The sequence below is a fragment of the Austrofundulus limnaeus genome, unplaced genomic scaffold (assembly GCF_001266775.1).
Source record: "Austrofundulus limnaeus strain Quisiro unplaced genomic scaffold, Austrofundulus_limnaeus-1.0 Scaffold51, whole genome shotgun sequence".
Taxonomy (NCBI): domain Eukaryota; kingdom Metazoa; phylum Chordata; class Actinopteri; order Cyprinodontiformes; family Rivulidae; genus Austrofundulus; species Austrofundulus limnaeus.
This window is the reverse complement of record NW_013952453.1, coordinates 1829765-1848374: the sequence shown is the minus strand read 5'-3', so window position 1 is coordinate 1848374 and position 18610 is coordinate 1829765. Positions and strand designations below refer to the sequence as shown.

Below are 18610 nucleotides of genomic sequence, written 5' to 3'. Positions count from 1 at the left end.
AAAAAAATAAATGTTACCAATTATTTTAATAATTGGGATGAATTACAATCATGCTACTTACAATGTGTTAACAATTTTAACCCTGCTGAAAGATTGATTTAAGACATTTTAAGGCTAATTAAGACCTTGTTTTTGGATTGATGAATTCAATGACTTTTAAGACTTTTTAAGGATCTACAGGAATCCTGTTGTAAACATTCCATTGAAATTTGAGATGAATTACAATAATCCTATTTAGTTACTATGTGTTTTTTAAGACCTCTGAAAGATTAAGACATTTTAAGGCTAATTAAGGCCTTATTTTTGGATTGATGAATTCAATGACTTTTAAGACTTTTTAAGGATCTACAGGAACCCTGAATACAAATTTTTCATTTTTGCGAAAAGGTGAGAAAATAATTTTTAGAGCATAAACGCATAAACTAAAACTGGTCAAAGATTAATTTCAGGCAAGGAAGTTATGATCTCACCGACCACACACAAAAATTTATAAATACCATTCCTTGGTCAGGTTACTTGAATGCCACGTGCTAGGAAAACAAGATAAATCAAAAAAGACAGATGGATAATAAACTTTGACTGGCATAAAAAATTATACAAGCTTGTAACGTGTCAAAGCGGAACAGTGACAAAATGACTCAAAACAACTGAGTCAACAAACTAAGATTCTTCAGTTTTTAAATCCATCATACTCTGCTGCAGGGAAGGTTAGGGAAAAACAATTAAAAAATCATATACTAGGACAGCACTTTTAAAAATAATAATATATTTTAAACCTATTTCTTGCAGGTTTTTCTTTTGACTGTTAAATACAAACCACAGAAACAACAGGTCAGAGAGCATATAATTTAAATGCTTCCTACTGTTATGATGCCTTTATTTTGCCTGATATTTTTTTATAACTACGGTTTTACTGCCAATTCAATTAATGCATTTTTAATAAGCTGCACTAAAAGTTGATGGTAATCCAAATGAATTAGTAATATTCAGAGGGAAATGGGCTGTTTTAAATATGTTAATAACACAAACTAAGTGATTTTGGCTCTTTCAGCAGTACACCTGATATCTATGATGTCAAGGACTTGAAGTAGAAAAAGACATTTTCTGTAAAAACGCATTAAAATGGTACATAAATCTATAAAACATATGTTATGTCTACAACAACACCACAACCTGGGCAGCAAATGCAGTTTTGCTTCCGCTAATTATTACAACCATCCACATTGTGGATGCAGCCCACATCTTTCTGAGGCTCTCCAAGGCCAGCTGCATTAACTTGGACGGACTGATCAATAATGCAAAAACAAAACAAAACAAAACAAAAAAAAMCCAAAAAAAGTCACAGCAAAATAACCATTGCCAAATCTAAAAACCGAGTAAAACTCAAGCAAATTATTGATTCTGATTGCTGTAGAGGTTTAACATTGTTCTAGTAAAATAAATTAAGTCCTTCATGTTGTTAAGAGTCTTGAGAAGAAGTTTGTGAAGTTTTGTGCAATTTCYATCAGTGAAAAATTATTTGTTATTGGAAGCTAATGAGAGTACAAAGGCATGAAAACAAGAAAATGATGAAAGCTGGGAGAAAAACCAAAACATTRATTTAACAGAGACAAATACATCTGCATTTAGTTCTTCTACTGTATTACAGTGTACGAATAACACAACTTAGCCCGCTGACTCACAAAGAAAATACTGCAAAAGGGACATATTGTACAAATATGAAGTTACTGGACCCTAGATAATACAATTATTGTCTGGGGTCAAGTATATTTGTCCAAGTTAAACCCAAAAGGCTCAATCACTACTAAATAAGGGGACATGAGATAATACCTTAAAAGGACTTTGTGCAAGTTTGTAAATCCAAAACAAAATGTTTAAAGTTTCCACTAATCACAGTTTCCATCCTGATAAAAATTACTTTGTTGATTTAACACAGTACTGAAAGATGTTTTTCAGACGCTTTCATCTTCTCTGGGTTTTGTTATGCTTCAGCTTCTTTCAATTAACTTTTCTTTCAAGTTTACTCACAACAGATCACAATAACAAGGCAAAACATGATTTGGGAGCAAGCCATAATTTTAATTTAAAAAGACCATCTAAAGTAATTTTCTTTTAAATTAATTAATATTTTATACATTTTGTAAGATGTGGGTTTTTACCAACATCCTTCAACTTAATATCTTGTTCTCTCTCTGTATTGTATCCTCTTTCATGCTTTTTTTGGCAACTGTTCCTAGTTGGACATGATATCCACAGACTTTAGCAATACTTTATTGGCAAGTGTTAGTCATACTTGTATTTTTCCAGAAAGGTGTGTACTCTAGTGTAAACATTGACAATAGTCATATGACTATTCAAATCGCAAAAAATAATTACCAACAAAAAGTGCTCTAAAACAGAAGAAAGAATAAAAAAACATTTTAAAACTAGTGTCCTGATGAATCTCAGTAATCCAGGTAAAAAAATCAAAAGGAAAAAAATTGTATAGGTCTTCTGGACGGGTTCTTCTTTAATGAAACGTTTCGTCTCTCCTCCAAGAGACTTCTTCAGTCTGAGAGTTTCAGGCAAAATTCAGGCTTTTGAGTCCTGCCTCCATGTGACTAATACTCACATCACATGGCTATCGTTCACACCTAATTAATACCTATTGTTAACAGGGCGTGGAGTGATACTGCCAATGGCAGCGCTGTAGGAGGGGGACAGCTGAAAATGGAGGCCTCCACCTCTGTTTAATGATGGACGGTCTTTCTTCACAAAAATGGCTTCTTTTACTTTATTTTCTAAACATGATGTCGATGTCCCAGTAGCTTTCAAACCCCAAAACACATTACGGCAAAGGCTGGTTCACCCCAAAGATCCGGTGCCCCGGCACAAACAGAGCAAAGTTGTATATGCTGTTAAGTGCCAGGAGGACTGCGACCAGTTATACATCGGGGAAACAAAGCAACCACTGTTCAAAAGAATGTCCCAACACAGACGAGCTACATCTAATGGCCAGAACTCTGCAGTTTTCACTCATTTACAGGCCAGCGGTCACTCTTTCAGAGATGAGGATGTTCTCATTCTTGATAGAGAGGAACGTTGGTTTGAGAGAGGAGTAAAAGAAGCCATTTTGTGAAGAAAGACCATCCATCAATAAACAGAGGTGGGGGCCTCCGTTTTCAGTTGTCCCCCTCCTACAGTGCTGCCATTGGCAGTATCACTCCACCCCCTGTTAACAATAGGTATTAATTAGGTGTGAACGATAGCCATGTGATGTGAGTATCAGTCACATGGAGGCAGGACTCAAAAGCCTGAATTTTGCCTGAAACTCTCAGACTGAAGAAGTCTCTTGGAGGAGAGACGAAACGTTTCATTAAAGAAGAACCCGTCCAGAGGACCTATACAATTTTTTTCCTTTTGATTTTAAAACTAGATTAAATCAAAAACCGATCATAAAAGTAGTTAAAAATGTTTCAACACATTAATTTCTCCCATCATTGAGAAAATCCACATTGAGCTTTATGATTTTTCAAGTGTCAAAAAATGTCTTCCAAATTCTTTCAAGTAGTGACATAAAAAAAAAACAGGATTTCCTAATAACCTTGTGGTTGGATTGTGCAATTCCAAATGACAGACTGTTCAGGCAGGCAGGCCAGCTGCTCTTATCAAGGGTGCATAGCTCTCTAACAAAAACACAAATCAGCCCACTATTGGGGCACTTATAGAGGATAAAGTCTAAAGTTGAGAGCAGCACAAGCTCATTGCAGGAAAACATGGGAGTCATAAGAATTAGCACATAAACCAGATTCAAGATAAAGTTTCAGCTCAGCAAACGTTCAGAGAAACTGAMACCTGACTTCCCTGTTGAACAAAAACAGAGGATAAATTCAGACCTTTAGGCTTGGCCTGACATCTAAACAATTTTAATGACAGGACTCATATCATACACCTGACCAACTACTTCATCAGAGTTTCACAGAACAGCTACAAACAAATGAAAACCACAAATGAAGGTGAAAACTATTAAGTCGGATGTTTGATGCTTTCCTCGAAAAAAGTAGGATTTTAAAAATACCAGAGGAAAAAAATGAGGGAGCTGTTAAAGTTTTTTTTGACAGTGGCAAAAATGTATAAAGGTGAGAAAGTCTAACGCTTAACTCTTAAGACTATTTCACAAAGGATGTGCATCGGAGCCAAATTGAGGCCAAAGATTATACTTTATTTTCTGAAGTTTCTCTCTGCGTTCCTACTTATTACTTTGGGCTTAAGAATATGCATGTGATTTGTTGAATTGTCTAGTGTTCTAAGTACTAAAGTCTTGCCTACAACCAAAGATTAACACATTTATTTAGACATAATACTTAAATACTGTGCAAAGGTTTTAGGATTTAATTGTAAGCTGTAAAAAAAAGTGAAAATCAAGAAGTGTAGCAAGAGCTGTTCTAGCTACAATTAGTAGAACATTTTTGCCTTATAAATAATTGATCTTGTCAAATTTATGCATTCTCCTCAAAAGACAAACCAAACACTAAAGAGCTGGAGAGATGACAGGGCAAAGTACTGATTGGTTGATAAAATGTTCACTTTATCAATTCATGACCTTGCATTTTAACTCTCTTGTTCACATGACCTTACACATGGGTTATGTGACAACTATCAATCCTATCTTTTCTCTTGGCAGGTTGTAAAGTGGCTATTGTTGGTTTGTAATTCTACTCTTTATGAGAGTAGAAATAATAATAATAAAAAAACAAGACAAGGCAACATTATTATGTTGGTTTTAAATCACTGAATATTTAGTAAGCTATAATTTATAGTTTTATAATTATAATGAGACACTGGGGTGTTTTTGAAAAAAAAATTATGGTACACTTCAGTTGAGATTTTGAGTATTGAGTACACACATTATCACTTAGCTACTGCTTTATAATAGCATTGTGTGCAATGCAATTAATTAAGTTTTATTTTCAATTTCAGTTTTTATCCACAATGATTATGAAGACAAGGCAATACAGATAAAACAACAACTGAGACAGTGATTTCATTTTATCTTATTAGTTTTTTACATATTTAAACCTGCAAAGCTTGTGGTGAAAAATAAACATTAGGAGTGTTGTAAAAGTCAACCGAAATATATGCATGTTGTTTTAAATCAAAGACTAATCAAGGTAACTATTATGATTTTTGAGATAACCAAGATGTTCTAGTTAACAAAGATCAGTCATATCAGTTTGGTTTGGTTATGCCTAAAGCTAACAGCTGTTACTTAAAAAATGCATAAAACAAATGCTGGTTGCTTATTGATTCTTAGTGTCATAATTAAACACAATAGGTCATGCATTGGCTAATAAGACAAAATATTTTACTCTTAAACAACAAAAAAAAAGTGTAAAATCCATGAACCTCTTTGTCCTAAAACAAAGGTTTAGGTTTCAAACTGGAGTTGAGCTTTYAAGCTGTCGCAACACACAAATCAGTACTGTAAATGTTTATGTAACATTTATGTAACACGTCTAAAGTAACACGACATCTTGCAATCAGATACCAAGATGTATGTTACCCCAACTATAAAAGGTAGCAGGCATTTTAAATGTATTAAATAGCAGAAGCTGCCCAGTAATTCAGTCCTGTGAGCTGTCAAGTTATTAAATGACAGCTGGCTGGCCAGCAGGGGAGGATCATCCAATCAGAGAGCAGGCTAATGGGCCAGAGAGCGAGACAGCCAATCAGAGAACAGGGCTAATACTACTGAGCTAAAACCGCTAGCAACGTAGCCTGTGTGCATTGACATTTTTAAGAGTTCCTGAGGGACTATTGTATGGTCACATTAATTTCGTTTGAGTTATATCTACGTAGATGCAGGTTGTAGGTTTATACTGTTTTAAAAAACAATTACTGCAGGAGAATATGCGACAGGGCCTGGCTGACTTCACCATCGAAAGCTAATCCGGCTAGCTGTCCAGCTAGMTAGCTGCCGTTTTTAGAGCATCGTCTTTCTACATGAATACAAATGTGTCCTGCAGCCTCTTTCCGGTTTAGCTATCCCAACAGTGGACTGCTGCCCCCCTCCCTATTTTCACACTGGCAGAGGAAGCTTCCCCCCACCTCCTCCCGTCCAAAGCAGGGCCCTCCCCTCTTACCTCTGAATTTCAGTTCGTGCTGAGGCTCCAAGATCAGAACCTGTTCCGGCCTGGCCATATCCCAAAAACTGGAGGGATGTTATCGTTCTGCAACCAGTTCCTGTCGCTTACCCCCCGCGTTAAGATGCTGTCAGTACTGCACCGTCGGTAGGTCTGTTCTATCAATGAATTTGGCGGTGGATATCCCGTTCCCCCCCCGGTCACCAGTACTACTCGAGCCGCTGAGGCTGCTGTGATGCAGCAGGAAGGGAGTCAGTCTGGTGACGTCACTGCCTCTGCATAGCCGCCTGTTGGGGAGGAAGGAGGAGTGGAGGTGGAGGAGGGTGATGCCGGGGAGCACCCATTGCTGGTGGGGACACACACACACACACACACACACACACACACACACACACACACACACACACACACACACACACACACACACACACACACACACACACACACACACACACACACACACACACACACACACACACACACTAAACTATCAGGAAACCTGACTCCAGCTACTAGGTGCAGATTGTCATTTCACCTGGAAGAGAGAAGCATCCAAGTCTACATTTACCTGACTTCACCCTCAGGGTTGGTGACCACTCAGACTCATTACATTATGTCAAATTAAATAGTTATGTCATCAATAATGCACAACCATTTAAATGGACCCCTCAGAGTTGTTTACAAAGTGTGTTGTGAATTAGTCAGTGTCTTACCTGCTGTGGACAGCAGTCACAGTGATCTCAGTTTGGAAAATCAAACAAAGGAGCCAAGCTAACAGCTTGCACATAAACAGAGATAAAGATTTGCTTTTTCAAATTTTCAAATCTAACTTCATTCATAATGTCTGTCAGCTAAACACAAAATAGGCATAACATAAAAAATACAAATCAAAACACAAAAAACTGACTGAAAGCAACGTTATTCTCACTTTCTATTACACAACTAGTTTTTACTTCACATATAGTGGAATAAAACAGACAATAACTGAACATTATTCATTCATTGTTGGTGATAGCAAACCGTTTGTAATGATGATTCATTTGTTAATGACCCAAATCTATTTATTTTTTACCGCAGGTTTGCGGAGGCCCCTTTTCCACTAGTGCCACTTAGTGCAGTGTCGGTACGGTTCCAAGCCTTTTCCATTAGGCCAGATCCATGGAACCGGCAATTTTTTTAGTACCTACTTCATTGTGGTTCCAACCGGCCCCAGCTGACACCAAAATGCAACGTCAGAACACTGTTCGTCACTGATTGGCTAAATTTTTGCAAATGTTTAAAATTTCAAAAGTTATTCGTCAAATGTGTTTCCATCTCTCATTTTGCCCATTCATTTTTATTCAAAATACCTAAAAACCACCTCCACCAACCGCCCAAAACACACCCATTGGAACCGGACTGGAACATAAGTGGAAAACCATGCGGTCCGACCCATACCTACACCGACCGTTCTGACACTACATTAAGTGGCACTAGTGGAAAAGGGGCTAATATGTCTAGGGCTAGGAAGGTAACTCAGACATCCCCTCTTCCACACTGTCCAGCCCCTTCTGAGGAATCCTAAGATGCTTCCAGGCCAGAGAGAATCAGAATCCTTCCAGCAACTCCTGGTTCTGCCCTGGGGTCGTGCACGAGAAGTAAGGATAGAGCACAAGACGCTCGATCCATCTTAGTTGACTCCTATTGATGCCGAGGATCAGCGGCTTTACTTGGAGCTACCCTCAAAGTGAGGCATGAATATTTCAGCCAAATTGAAACATGAATTTATCAATAGCTGTGTTTCCATTGCAAATGTGCGCAAAACTTTGTTGATATTATATTTAATGTCGAAAAAACACAGTTTCGCAATTGCGGTGTTTCCATTAAGTAAGAAATGCTATTAAAGTCACGCGTGAATACGTTTGTTCTCATGATGTCATTACAAACATGGCGGAAATGGATGTAAACACATGCATGTTACAACCACGACGCTAGCGCTCATCATCAGCCATCAGAGGAGATGTTGGCGTCTCATCGAGGCTTTCGAGCGACAAGCCCCTTATACTTGGGAGCGGCTAYGTATGCTGCATTTTTGGGAAATTGTAGTCGGTGACTTTCTTTTACAACTTTGGTGATTTTACTACTACTTATACTTCCTGTTGTTTTCTTTTTTGCCAGTAGAAACAGCCAGTTCAGAAACGTGACTCCCGTGATGTGAAAAAAGTGTTTCCATTGCAGTTTTGCAAAATACACCAATTTCGATACGGCCGAAAAACCACCTCACCCTAGCACAAAACCATTTTGTCGAAAAACGTACGTTTTTTCTAAACTGACGTTTCCTTTGAGCAATTTTTATTTTTGAAATTGTAATTTGCATATTTTCATGGTCAATGGAAACGCACCTAATTACTTGTTCAGGTTCTTTCCTATGTGTATAGCCATGTCATCCGCATACATTGACATACAGTGCTTTCTTTATAATTGTAAATCCATTTAATCAAAACTTGGGGCTTGTGTTGATTTATTACTTTAAATCAGTTTCCACCCAATATATTATACTATTTATTTTTTACTTTATAGACTTACTATTTAATTATAGCTTTTATAGAAAATGTCTTCAAAAGTCTTCAATTATGCCAGTTAAACTGATTTTGAAGATTACAAAGTGATTTGCTATTGTAACAAAACTGTTCAATAAGATAATAACTACCAGAGGGTCATAAATGTTCTGCTTGTTCAGCATGACTTAAAGTGCAGTGAAAAAAACCTACTGCCAGTCAAACAGACAACTCAAGTGTCATGTTTTATATATAGCCAGGCAGCTGGCGGAAAACTTGCCAACACAACCAGCCGTTACAAACGTTCAGGCCGTTTCCCCAAGGAGCACATTAATGCACAAATCTCTCAAGAGTGAGAAACTCCACATGGGTTTTACGCACAAACTCATTCAATGTTTCTTATTCTCAGTTTTATTAGTAAATAGGTGATAATTCCCTGTTCACACATTTGGATTACACTGCAAACAAGTCTTCTCAGGCATTTGTTACAATCAATATGACATGTAGTAAAAAGCTAAATATGGTAACTATACACAGCTGATGGATACTGCAGATGGTGTACAGAGAGATTTTTGTTCATACAAATATGAAAAAACAAACACAGATATGAATTTGTATGCAACATGATGATATATCTACACTGTAAAAATATACATAATGTAGGTTTAGATTCCCAGGGCCAGCCCAAGATTTTTGATGTTTTCTAAATGTCATGCCTTTTGTTTTCAAAAATGTGAGAAAATGTGTTATACTGTACAAACCTTCATGAAATCATAGCATATATATTTTTAAATGGGTAAATTCAATGTGTAYTGTGGTAAAACAGCTTTGGCACCACCATCTTTGTAACAGTAAGAAACGAGCAATAACCTAAAACAACATCAAGAGACTAAGTTCAGACATTTTAGAGGAYAATTTTATCGAGTGACTCCACAAAAGAATAATAATAGACTGCAGACACAGTGGTATTAATATAAGCTAATTAACACAAATGGTCAAAGTGCAGCTTATAATGTCCTAAAGTGCGATCCCTTTTTATTTTCTTAGAGCAGAAATAAAGACCAGCTGAAGGTGGTGTCACAATGTGAAGCTGGATGAGTTACTGAAAACGGAAAAGAAATATTTCTTTTATTTTCATAGACACAGTTGGCTCTCTTGCACTTTTTAATTCAGCTAATCCAGGTCTTAGGAACACAGTCATCTAATTATCATTAAATGTGACTAATAATTACCACAAACTGGAGGCTGCGAGGATAAGATCCAAGTCRAGTTTAGAGTAAAAACATTACCAAATTACTGAGCGCTACTTTGAAAACAAAACATCAATAATTTTTCCATAGAGGATGATTTAGAAGTTTATACTAGTATAAAAGAAAGATGCATATTTTGTTTTAAACCAAATTTTAAAAAATGATTTGTACACTGTAACTTGGTAAAAGAAAAAAAAGTTTTAAATAAAAAAGAAAAAAAAGTGTATAGGTCTTCTGGACGGGTTCTTCTCTAATGAAACGTTTCGTCTCTCCTCCAAGAGACTTCTTCAACCTACTTCACGTACGGGGGCAATATTATAGGCAGAAACATGGGTGTGCCATGGGATCCCCAGTTTCTAACCTGTACATGGAGGAAGTGGAAAAGAGAGCCTTGATGTCCTTTTCAGGGGTGCCACCGAGCCATTGGTTTAGATATGTTGACGACACCTGGGTTAAAATTAAAGCCCAGGAAGTCCAACATTTCACTGATCACATCAACTCTGTGGATGAATATATAAAGTTCACACGAGAGGATGTAAAAAATGGCAGGTTGGCGTTCCTGGATTGCGATGTCTCTGTTTTGGATGGAGAACAGTTGGAGACTGGCGTATATCGTAAGCCCACCCACACAGACCAATATTTGCGTTTTGACTCCCACCACCCACTGGAACACAAGTTAGGAGTGACCAGGACTCTGTACCACAGAGCAAACAGTGTCCCTACAAACCCAGGAGCCAGGGAGAAAGAGAAATCACACACACGACAGGCCCTGGAGCAGTATGGTTATCCTGACTGGGCTTTCCTGAAAGCAGACAGGAAACAGACAGGATTCCATGCAACCTTCAGGTGAAAATGAAGACCCCAAACCCAGACCCAAACCAGTGGTTATTCCGTATGTTGCGGGTGTTTCGGAGAAACTGAGACGTTTATTTTCTAAACATGATGTCCCAGTGGCTTTCAAACCCCAAACCACATTACGGCAAAGGCTGGTTCACCCCAAAGATCCGGTGCCCCGGCACAAACAGAGCAATGTTGTATATGCTGTTAAGTGCCAGGAGGACTGCGACCAGTTATACATCGGGGAAACAAAGCARCCACTGTTCAAAAGAATGTCCCAACACAGACGAGCTACATCTAATGGCCAGAACTCTGCAGTTTTCTCTCAATTACAGGCCAGTGGTCACTCTTTCAGAGATGAGGATGTTCTCATTCTTGATAGAGGAACGTTGGTTTGAGAGAGGAATAAAAGAAGCCATTTTTGTGAAGAAAGACCRTCCATCATTAAACAGAGGTGGAGGCCTCCGTTTTCAGTTGTCCCCCTCCTACAGCGCTGCTATTGCCAGTATCACTCCACCCCCTGTTAACAATAAGTGTTAATTAGGTGTCAACGATAGCCATGTGAGTATCAGTCACATGGAAGCAGTGCTTAAAAGCCTGAATTTTGCCTGAAACTCTCAGATAGAAGAAGTCTCTTGGAGGAGAGACGAAACGTTTCATTAGAGAAGAACCCATCCAGAAGACCTATACAATTTTTTTCTTTTTGATTTTTTACCTGGATTACTGAGATGCATCAGGACTTTTTTAAATAACAGTGTTGGCCCACACGTCAGTCACACTTATCCAGTTAAAGAATGTGAAACTGTGAATRCAACCACAATTAAAGCAAGCAGCAGGGACCTTGAGTTAACCACAAATAAAGCACAAATAATGAATAAAAGAAAATCGGAACACAGACTCTGGAACAAAGGCGCTACAGTGTTTCAGTGCAGATTTGGTACGGAGGTTCAGGAACAGACCAGCATGTCGACACTTCTGATTTTCCACCTATAAAACCTGCTAATGTGGGATTTGAGTTTTAAAATACGAGTTTCCTCAAAAATTAAAGTTTACTTTCCACATCTCATGGATTTCATCACAAGCCAAGTATTTAAAAGAAAAAAAACCTTAATGTGTGTGCTGGTGTTGAGGAAGGGTGAAAATGTTTCTGAGACAAACTGGCAAAAATCACCCATCTCTATTTAACTGTATGCAACTTCACAGCAGAAAACTAATAATTTTTTTTAACATAGTGTGCATCAAGGGCACAATAATCACAAGCCTGTGGGAATACATTGTCGTGATTGTAAGAGGAAATGGGAAACAGATAAGTAGATGGCAGCATTAGTGTACAATAATTAACAGCCACTGTTTTAAGCTCTAGTTAAACATTGGGAGATGTTCCCAGAAAAGTCCTTCAGATCACAGAGGTATAATTACAATAATAAGGTATTATTCACAAGAGCTTTGTGTGTGCCAATCAGAACATCAGAACAAAAAGAGGAAAAACAACAAAGCTCTCAATTAAAAGAAAATTTTGATAAACATGACCATTTACTCCCTGGCATACTCCAGATTTTTAATTTTTTTTGGTTAATTTCACCTAAAAGCAGGATATTATTACCTGCAGTCAAAAAACAAAAGCGGACAATGTTTTTGCTTATGGCAGTTGTTGCATTAGCTCATGAACCACTAGACAATATTTTATGCAGACAATAATCRTTTGATGAACATCTACAACTGATTCTCTTTTGACATCAATCGGAGGTGGCTGTCATAGCCAACTGACATTAAAAACACACACAAAATCTTATAGCTAAATCTACTTTAGACATTGACCTAAACTTTGGTGTGGTAGTAGCTGAGACCGATCCCCATCACACAATCTGAGCTGCAACAGTTCAATGTTTGTTTGCCCAACGACCTTAGAAAGCCCAACATGCATCTCTTCAAGGAATSCTAACTTCATGTTAACCCATGCAAACGTGTCTCTAGCTAAACATTTAACCCCCAGATATCAGAGTAACATTAACTTTTAGAAACTATAYCCTCCACACATTTTTCATTTCTGCACTGTTTCCTGCATGATTATGGTTTATATTCAAACAGTTTTGTGGTTTTTGGCTGGTTCAAAGCAGCAATCATACAGCTGAAGTTAAATTAGGCATTCGCAATCCTCTATTGGATGGTGACATGTTCTTCTCTCTTCAAAGTCTTCAATAAATYAGTGAGCAAACACTACTAGTAAATTGATTCCTTCATGAAGTCAAAAAAATGTTCTGAGATGTCTTGCAAAAGAAAAAAAGGCAATAACTTAAAATCTATCAAAATAAATGGATTTGATCAAATCACTTCAATTACTTTTTTGGTTGAAAGATAGTAGAATTGTACAAATGTACACTTATAAATACTTCTGATGCTGATGCTTACTGAGAAGCCTGGAAAACTTCACATACAGAGTTCATAAAAGAACAAAAGGAGGAATTTAGTCAGTTCTCAGTCAACCTGAAGTATTTCTTCACGATTTCTTTTAAAAGTCACATGTAGAATTGCCACCGTTGGGTGCCATTAAAAAAAGGATTTGCTGCTGCTGTCAGAGACGCACTGCTGCAACCAGATGCGGGCAGTTACAGGGTTCAGGAAAGTGTGTATGACRTCTTTAAGCCGAAGCAAATGAAAAGCACGGGGCTAAGAGTGAGGGTCRGGTCACAGGTCATGTTGAGTTCAGTCACCAGCATTATCAGCAGCATGTCCTGCGAGACTCTGAGGCCTGCCGTCCCAATTTGAAACTTTTTCCTGAGGGTCCTCCTGCTGCATCAATAACGGGGATCCGCTTACCTACAAGAATGAGCACAAATACACTTTGATTCCCTTCAGCAATTAGTTTCTCTTATCTCTATGCTCATGTCAATCGGTGACTTTGGGAATTTGTTTTACTTTTACTTAATCAAATTAAGTAAATTGSACTTTACTTCAACGTATGCAACAACTTCAATATATTCAACAAATATTCATGTACTGTTAAATCATGTTCTGGATTCACATAAATTAAAAATCTTGACATTTTAAAACAAATTCTTATAATGAATGCAGAAAAAAACATTCTATAAATACAAAATGATTGCTTAATTTGCCAGGGTGGTTAAAAAGGAGTTGGGAATGTTCAGGTGAGCGGCACCAAGAACGACTCAGGAAACACACTCACTTATCTCCGTAAACACCTCGTTGATGTTAATGGCATTCTTGGCGCTGGTTTCCACAAAGATGGCATGGATAGAGTCAGCATAGTCCTTGGCATCCTTTTCTGGCACTTCCCTGTAAATATAACTAATATATTAAGCATATCATGCTGCCAGATGTGAACAAGATTCTCTCAATTATGTTCTTGTACAGATATATTATTGAAGATTTCACAGCATAATGGTTGAAATGTTTATACGTATATCCGCTGAAGATAAAAGTTGCGAAATGAAAAATAAATGAGATTCATAACACCTCTTGAGCCAGACACTACTTTGGAACAAAAAATGGCTACATCTACAATGTAAGTTTCTGAAAACCTTTTGAGCTGCACATTAAGAGTAAATGCAACTGCACAGAAGCATATTTCACACCACATTAAAAATTAGTTGTTGGTTCACCTGGCATCTGATAGGTCGCATTTGTTACCAGCGATGGCAACCACTATATCTGGAGGGCCGTGCTGGCGAAGCTCTTTCACCCAGTTCTTCAGTGTTTGGAAGGATTCCTGATGACAYAGGCGAGCAACACTTTATACATGAAACATACACAGGTGAGCATCTTATGTGACAGTCTGAGGGGGATTAGATGAGGTAAACACGAGTGGTCATTTGTACCACTCRTGTGAAATACATAATTTTTATTCATGTTTTTTGCTTTTTATTTTTTATGTATTTATGTATGACATTATTCATGCAAAGCATGCAATGAGTTTGTTTCACCTCCCATCCAGTAAGCTTTCTCAAATCTAAACTGGAGTGTGTATGCTTTCAAAATGTATGTGAAACTCAGTTATGTAGCCTAAATTCTCATGTAAATTAAAATACATGCCTCTAACTTTGTAGAATCRTTGGTTCTTAACTTTAGCTAGCAGCTTACACTTCTCAGTCTTGTTAGGCCAATCATTYTCTAACTCAGCCAAACTCACCTGCGGAGTTCCACAGGGTTCCATTCTGGGCCCAATTCTATTCCTGCTCTGCATCCGCCCCCTGACTGAGGTCTTCAMAAATTTTCCCAGTCRTCTCCTACCACTTCTATGCAGATGACCTGCAGCTATACTGCTCCTTTAATGACTCCACCACCCACAAGCTAACCWCTCTCAKAAATTGTGTCACTAAAGTAAACCAGTGGCTGTTTGACAATTAGCTGCTCTTAAACCTTAGTARGACAGAGACCTTGATCCTGGCCCCTGAAAATAAAATCCCTAAGATAAAAGAACATCTCGGCTCCTTGAGTTCAACTGTCCAGCAGAWTGTGCGCAACCTGGGAGTAAATCTTGACTCAGATCTGTCTCTGGGTAAACACATAAAGAATCTGGTTTCCACATGCTACTTTCAGCTTCGGAATATCTCTAAACGTCGGCCCCTGCTGTCTACTTCAGACTTGGAAAWGGTAATTCATGCCTTCATTTCTAGCCGCATAGGCTATTGTAATAGCTTGTTCACCTGCCTAAACCAGTAACAGTTAAATCGCCTTCAGCTTGTCCAAAACTCAGCAGCAAGACTTCTTACTTGAACCTCCAAATTCACCCACATCTCCCTGATCCTAGCAGAACTTCACTGGCTTCCAGTTCAATTCAGAATCMGGTTCAAAATCCTGGTCCTCACTTTCAGAGCTCTTCATGGCCAAGCACCCGAATACATTAAAAGTCTCATTTCCCCTTACAACTCCAGACGGACCTACGCTCACAGTATCAAAATCTCCTTATGGTTTCCCTCACTTGCTTTAAGACCCGTGGTGACCGTGCCTTGTCCTCTGTGGCCCCCAGGCTCTGGAATGAACTCCCTGTTAATCTGCGCCCCGTTGATAACATTSTCTCCTTCAAGAAACACCTGAAAACCCACTTTTTTACTCAAGCGTTTAACTAACCACTCACCATTAATGCCAGCCTACCTCTATAGTGAATGCTCGCCAACTATGTGTTTTTCTATCATTGAACATATGGCATATTTTTCTCTCCCCCATTCTCTGTTTTTTGTATTATTGTATATTTTGCTCTGCGTTGACCGTGCGTCTGAGTTACAATTTTAGAATTTAATCTTGATTTTGGTGTTTCTTTACGTTGCTTATGTTTTATTATGTTTTTTTCTGTTTCGTTTTATCTTTCCACCATTTTTACATTGTCGATGATTGTACAGCACTTTCTGAATATATTTCTGTGAAAGGCGCTTTATAAATAAAACTTTACTTACTGACTGACTGACTGACTTACTTACTGACTTACTTACTTACTAGCATCTTAATAAATCCTCTACTTGAATAACAATGAGAAAATCAGATATAATGTCTGTCTTCAAAGAATTTTAATGATGTTTTGGGTAAAGTTTGTTTTGTTCTATATTCAGTCTTTATCCTGGCCCAGTCATGCTAACTCGTCTATTAACTGCATCTACAAATTTACTAAAAAATGATAGCAGACAGCACTGTGGTGTTGCTTTCTCATATTATTTTATTTTAYWAATTATTTACCTTGTTTTACATTTTAAATAAGATGCGTAGAAACAAGTGCATCAAAACTATAAGAACATGGTTGTGGTTAAGAGTCAAAAGTTAAACTGACCTCTTTTGTGATGTCATAAACAATGATGGCCGCTGCTGAGCCTCTGTAGTACATCGGTGCCAGAGCACGGAACTACGGGAAGATTGAAAAAAGCCATTAGGAGACAAATACTGGTAACAAGTACTGTTCTTCATCAACAGTTTAAAGGAAATAAACAGCAATAGTTTGTCTACAGCTTCATGTCTGCTTAAACTACACTGTTTTAGAATCAAACACCATCAACTGTGAATAAATCTGCAAATTTCAAAATCTTATAAAAATATTAAATGCTGACATCTTTTAAAACCTTCTTGTACTTTCAATTCATTGTTTTGTGTGAAATCAGCACTAAAAATYGACAGCAATACAGTCACACAGGCTGTTAGGCAATGTTGTGCCTTTACATAACCTGTGGATGATCCATTACACAGACACAAACTTGTGGAAATTCCATCATTTGGAGTTTCATTGACTGTAACCAACTCTAAACAGAAAGAAAGACTTAAAACATTGAATACAGAATTGCAGAACCAAAGGCACTGTGTCCTGTAGACGTGAGTCAAAGGGTTGCATTTAAAGTTGAAGCACAGGACTTTTCACCTCACACATGTGAAAGCGATCAGAAGAAAGATGAGCAGAAAGTGTCAAAAACGGTCCACGTGTGGATATTTATGAAGGATCATCGTTTGATCTTAACCCACTACATCACATGGACCTGCTTAATCAAAACAGCATGTGCAAAATTTCTAAATCCAAAGCTGCCTGGGAGTCTCGGACTTTGCCAGGTTTTGGTATTTGCTGGTAAAGCTCTTTGCAGCTCACAGTCAGACCTGGCTTTATCAACAAACCTGTTGTGTTAATATTTGCAACATGGCTGCTTTTTAGCATTTTTGAAAGGAAACAATGGGTTAAAATACTGTTTTTATATCAGTCAGAAGTATTTGATCTTGGCTCATTATTAAACAACTTCAGCACCACACAGATGAGTAAATACTTTCTTTTGCTTCTTTTAGCAGACTGTTTTTTCTCTTTAAAAAAAGAGTAAAGTCCCATTAATTAAGGACTTTGGTTCCAGACATTTGTTTAGCTTTGAGCAAAACAAACCAATATTATTTTTCAAGATTTGCAAATTGCTTTCCATGTACTTTGGAATGGAGCTGTCAGCGGGGTAATAAATTCATGTGTCAAGAAACGACCCTGGTCTCAAAACTTGGAATGACCTCGTCTTTACAATACTTTTTTTAAATTTTCCTTTACAAAAGGAATGAATGAAACGATTCAGCTTGAAGTGACAATGTTACCTCAGAAAAGCACACATTCCACATAATTACAGTTGTTACTGGCCCCAAATCTACCAACAGGAATCCAACTTGGGATATCTGGCAGAGGCACTGAGAAGCGCTCAGTCTGTATTGTTGGCGAGTGTCGGGGTTGCTCCACCGCCAGTCCTGTGTGGTCTATCTGTGTCTTAAAACCCAAGGAGCAATCACACTCAGGCCACACAGAAGCATAGAAAACAAATCTAGTGACACACTGAGAGTGTTGATGAATTGCTGAAACCACAAGCTGGGGGTTTAATGAAATGAGGCCATCTCGCTTCGTGTGGGTAAAAGGTTGCAAATTTGTTTTCTGCAAAAAAWTAAAATAAAATTWAAAAAAGTCAGTCAAGGAAACCTGGATGGATGGATTACACATGATCTTTCAAGGACTTTCCAGTACCAATTTCCTCAAATTCAAGAACCACGCGCAACGACAATTACCTACTGCWACCGCAGAATGTTACCAATAGACAGGTTTAATATGTAAATTCAATAAAAAAACTGAACAACATAGAAGTCGTTGAGTCAGAATCAATGAAAGAAAGTGGATTAAATGTTCACCCTACATTCATATCCACAATACATGGACATGCAATTATGTCCTGGAAGGTTCAGCAGCTCAGTTTGGGATGAGGGGATGTGAACATATCCAGATGCTTGGTGAGGACAGGAGGAGCTGTGGAGCTCTCACCTGGGCTCAGACAGAACGACCCGCCCTACTCTGCTCTAATTTGGTAAAACTATGACTATGGCTCACGTTATTTGTTGAAAGCCACCAGTTTACCGT

The 18610-nt window shown here is 37.9% G+C and overlaps 1 protein-coding gene across 1 annotated transcript in view; it reads right to left on the bottom strand.

The window, feature by feature from the left end:
* Positions 1–11890: 11890 nt before the first annotated feature.
* The window catches only part of rab22a (RAB22A, member RAS oncogene family), a 10162-nt gene continuing 3442 nt past the window's right edge, over positions 11891–18610 (bottom strand). The window contains exons 4-7 of the mRNA XM_014008632.1: positions 16526–16597; positions 14367–14473; positions 13931–14040; positions 11891–13563 (exon numbers count right to left, since the gene is read on the bottom strand). Of these exons, the coding sequence (XP_013864086.1) occupies positions 13466–13563; positions 13931–14040; positions 14367–14473; positions 16526–16597 (387 nt within the window). The 3' untranslated portion in view covers positions 11891–13465. The remainder of the gene's footprint in view (positions 13564–13930; positions 14041–14366; positions 14474–16525; positions 16598–18610) is intronic.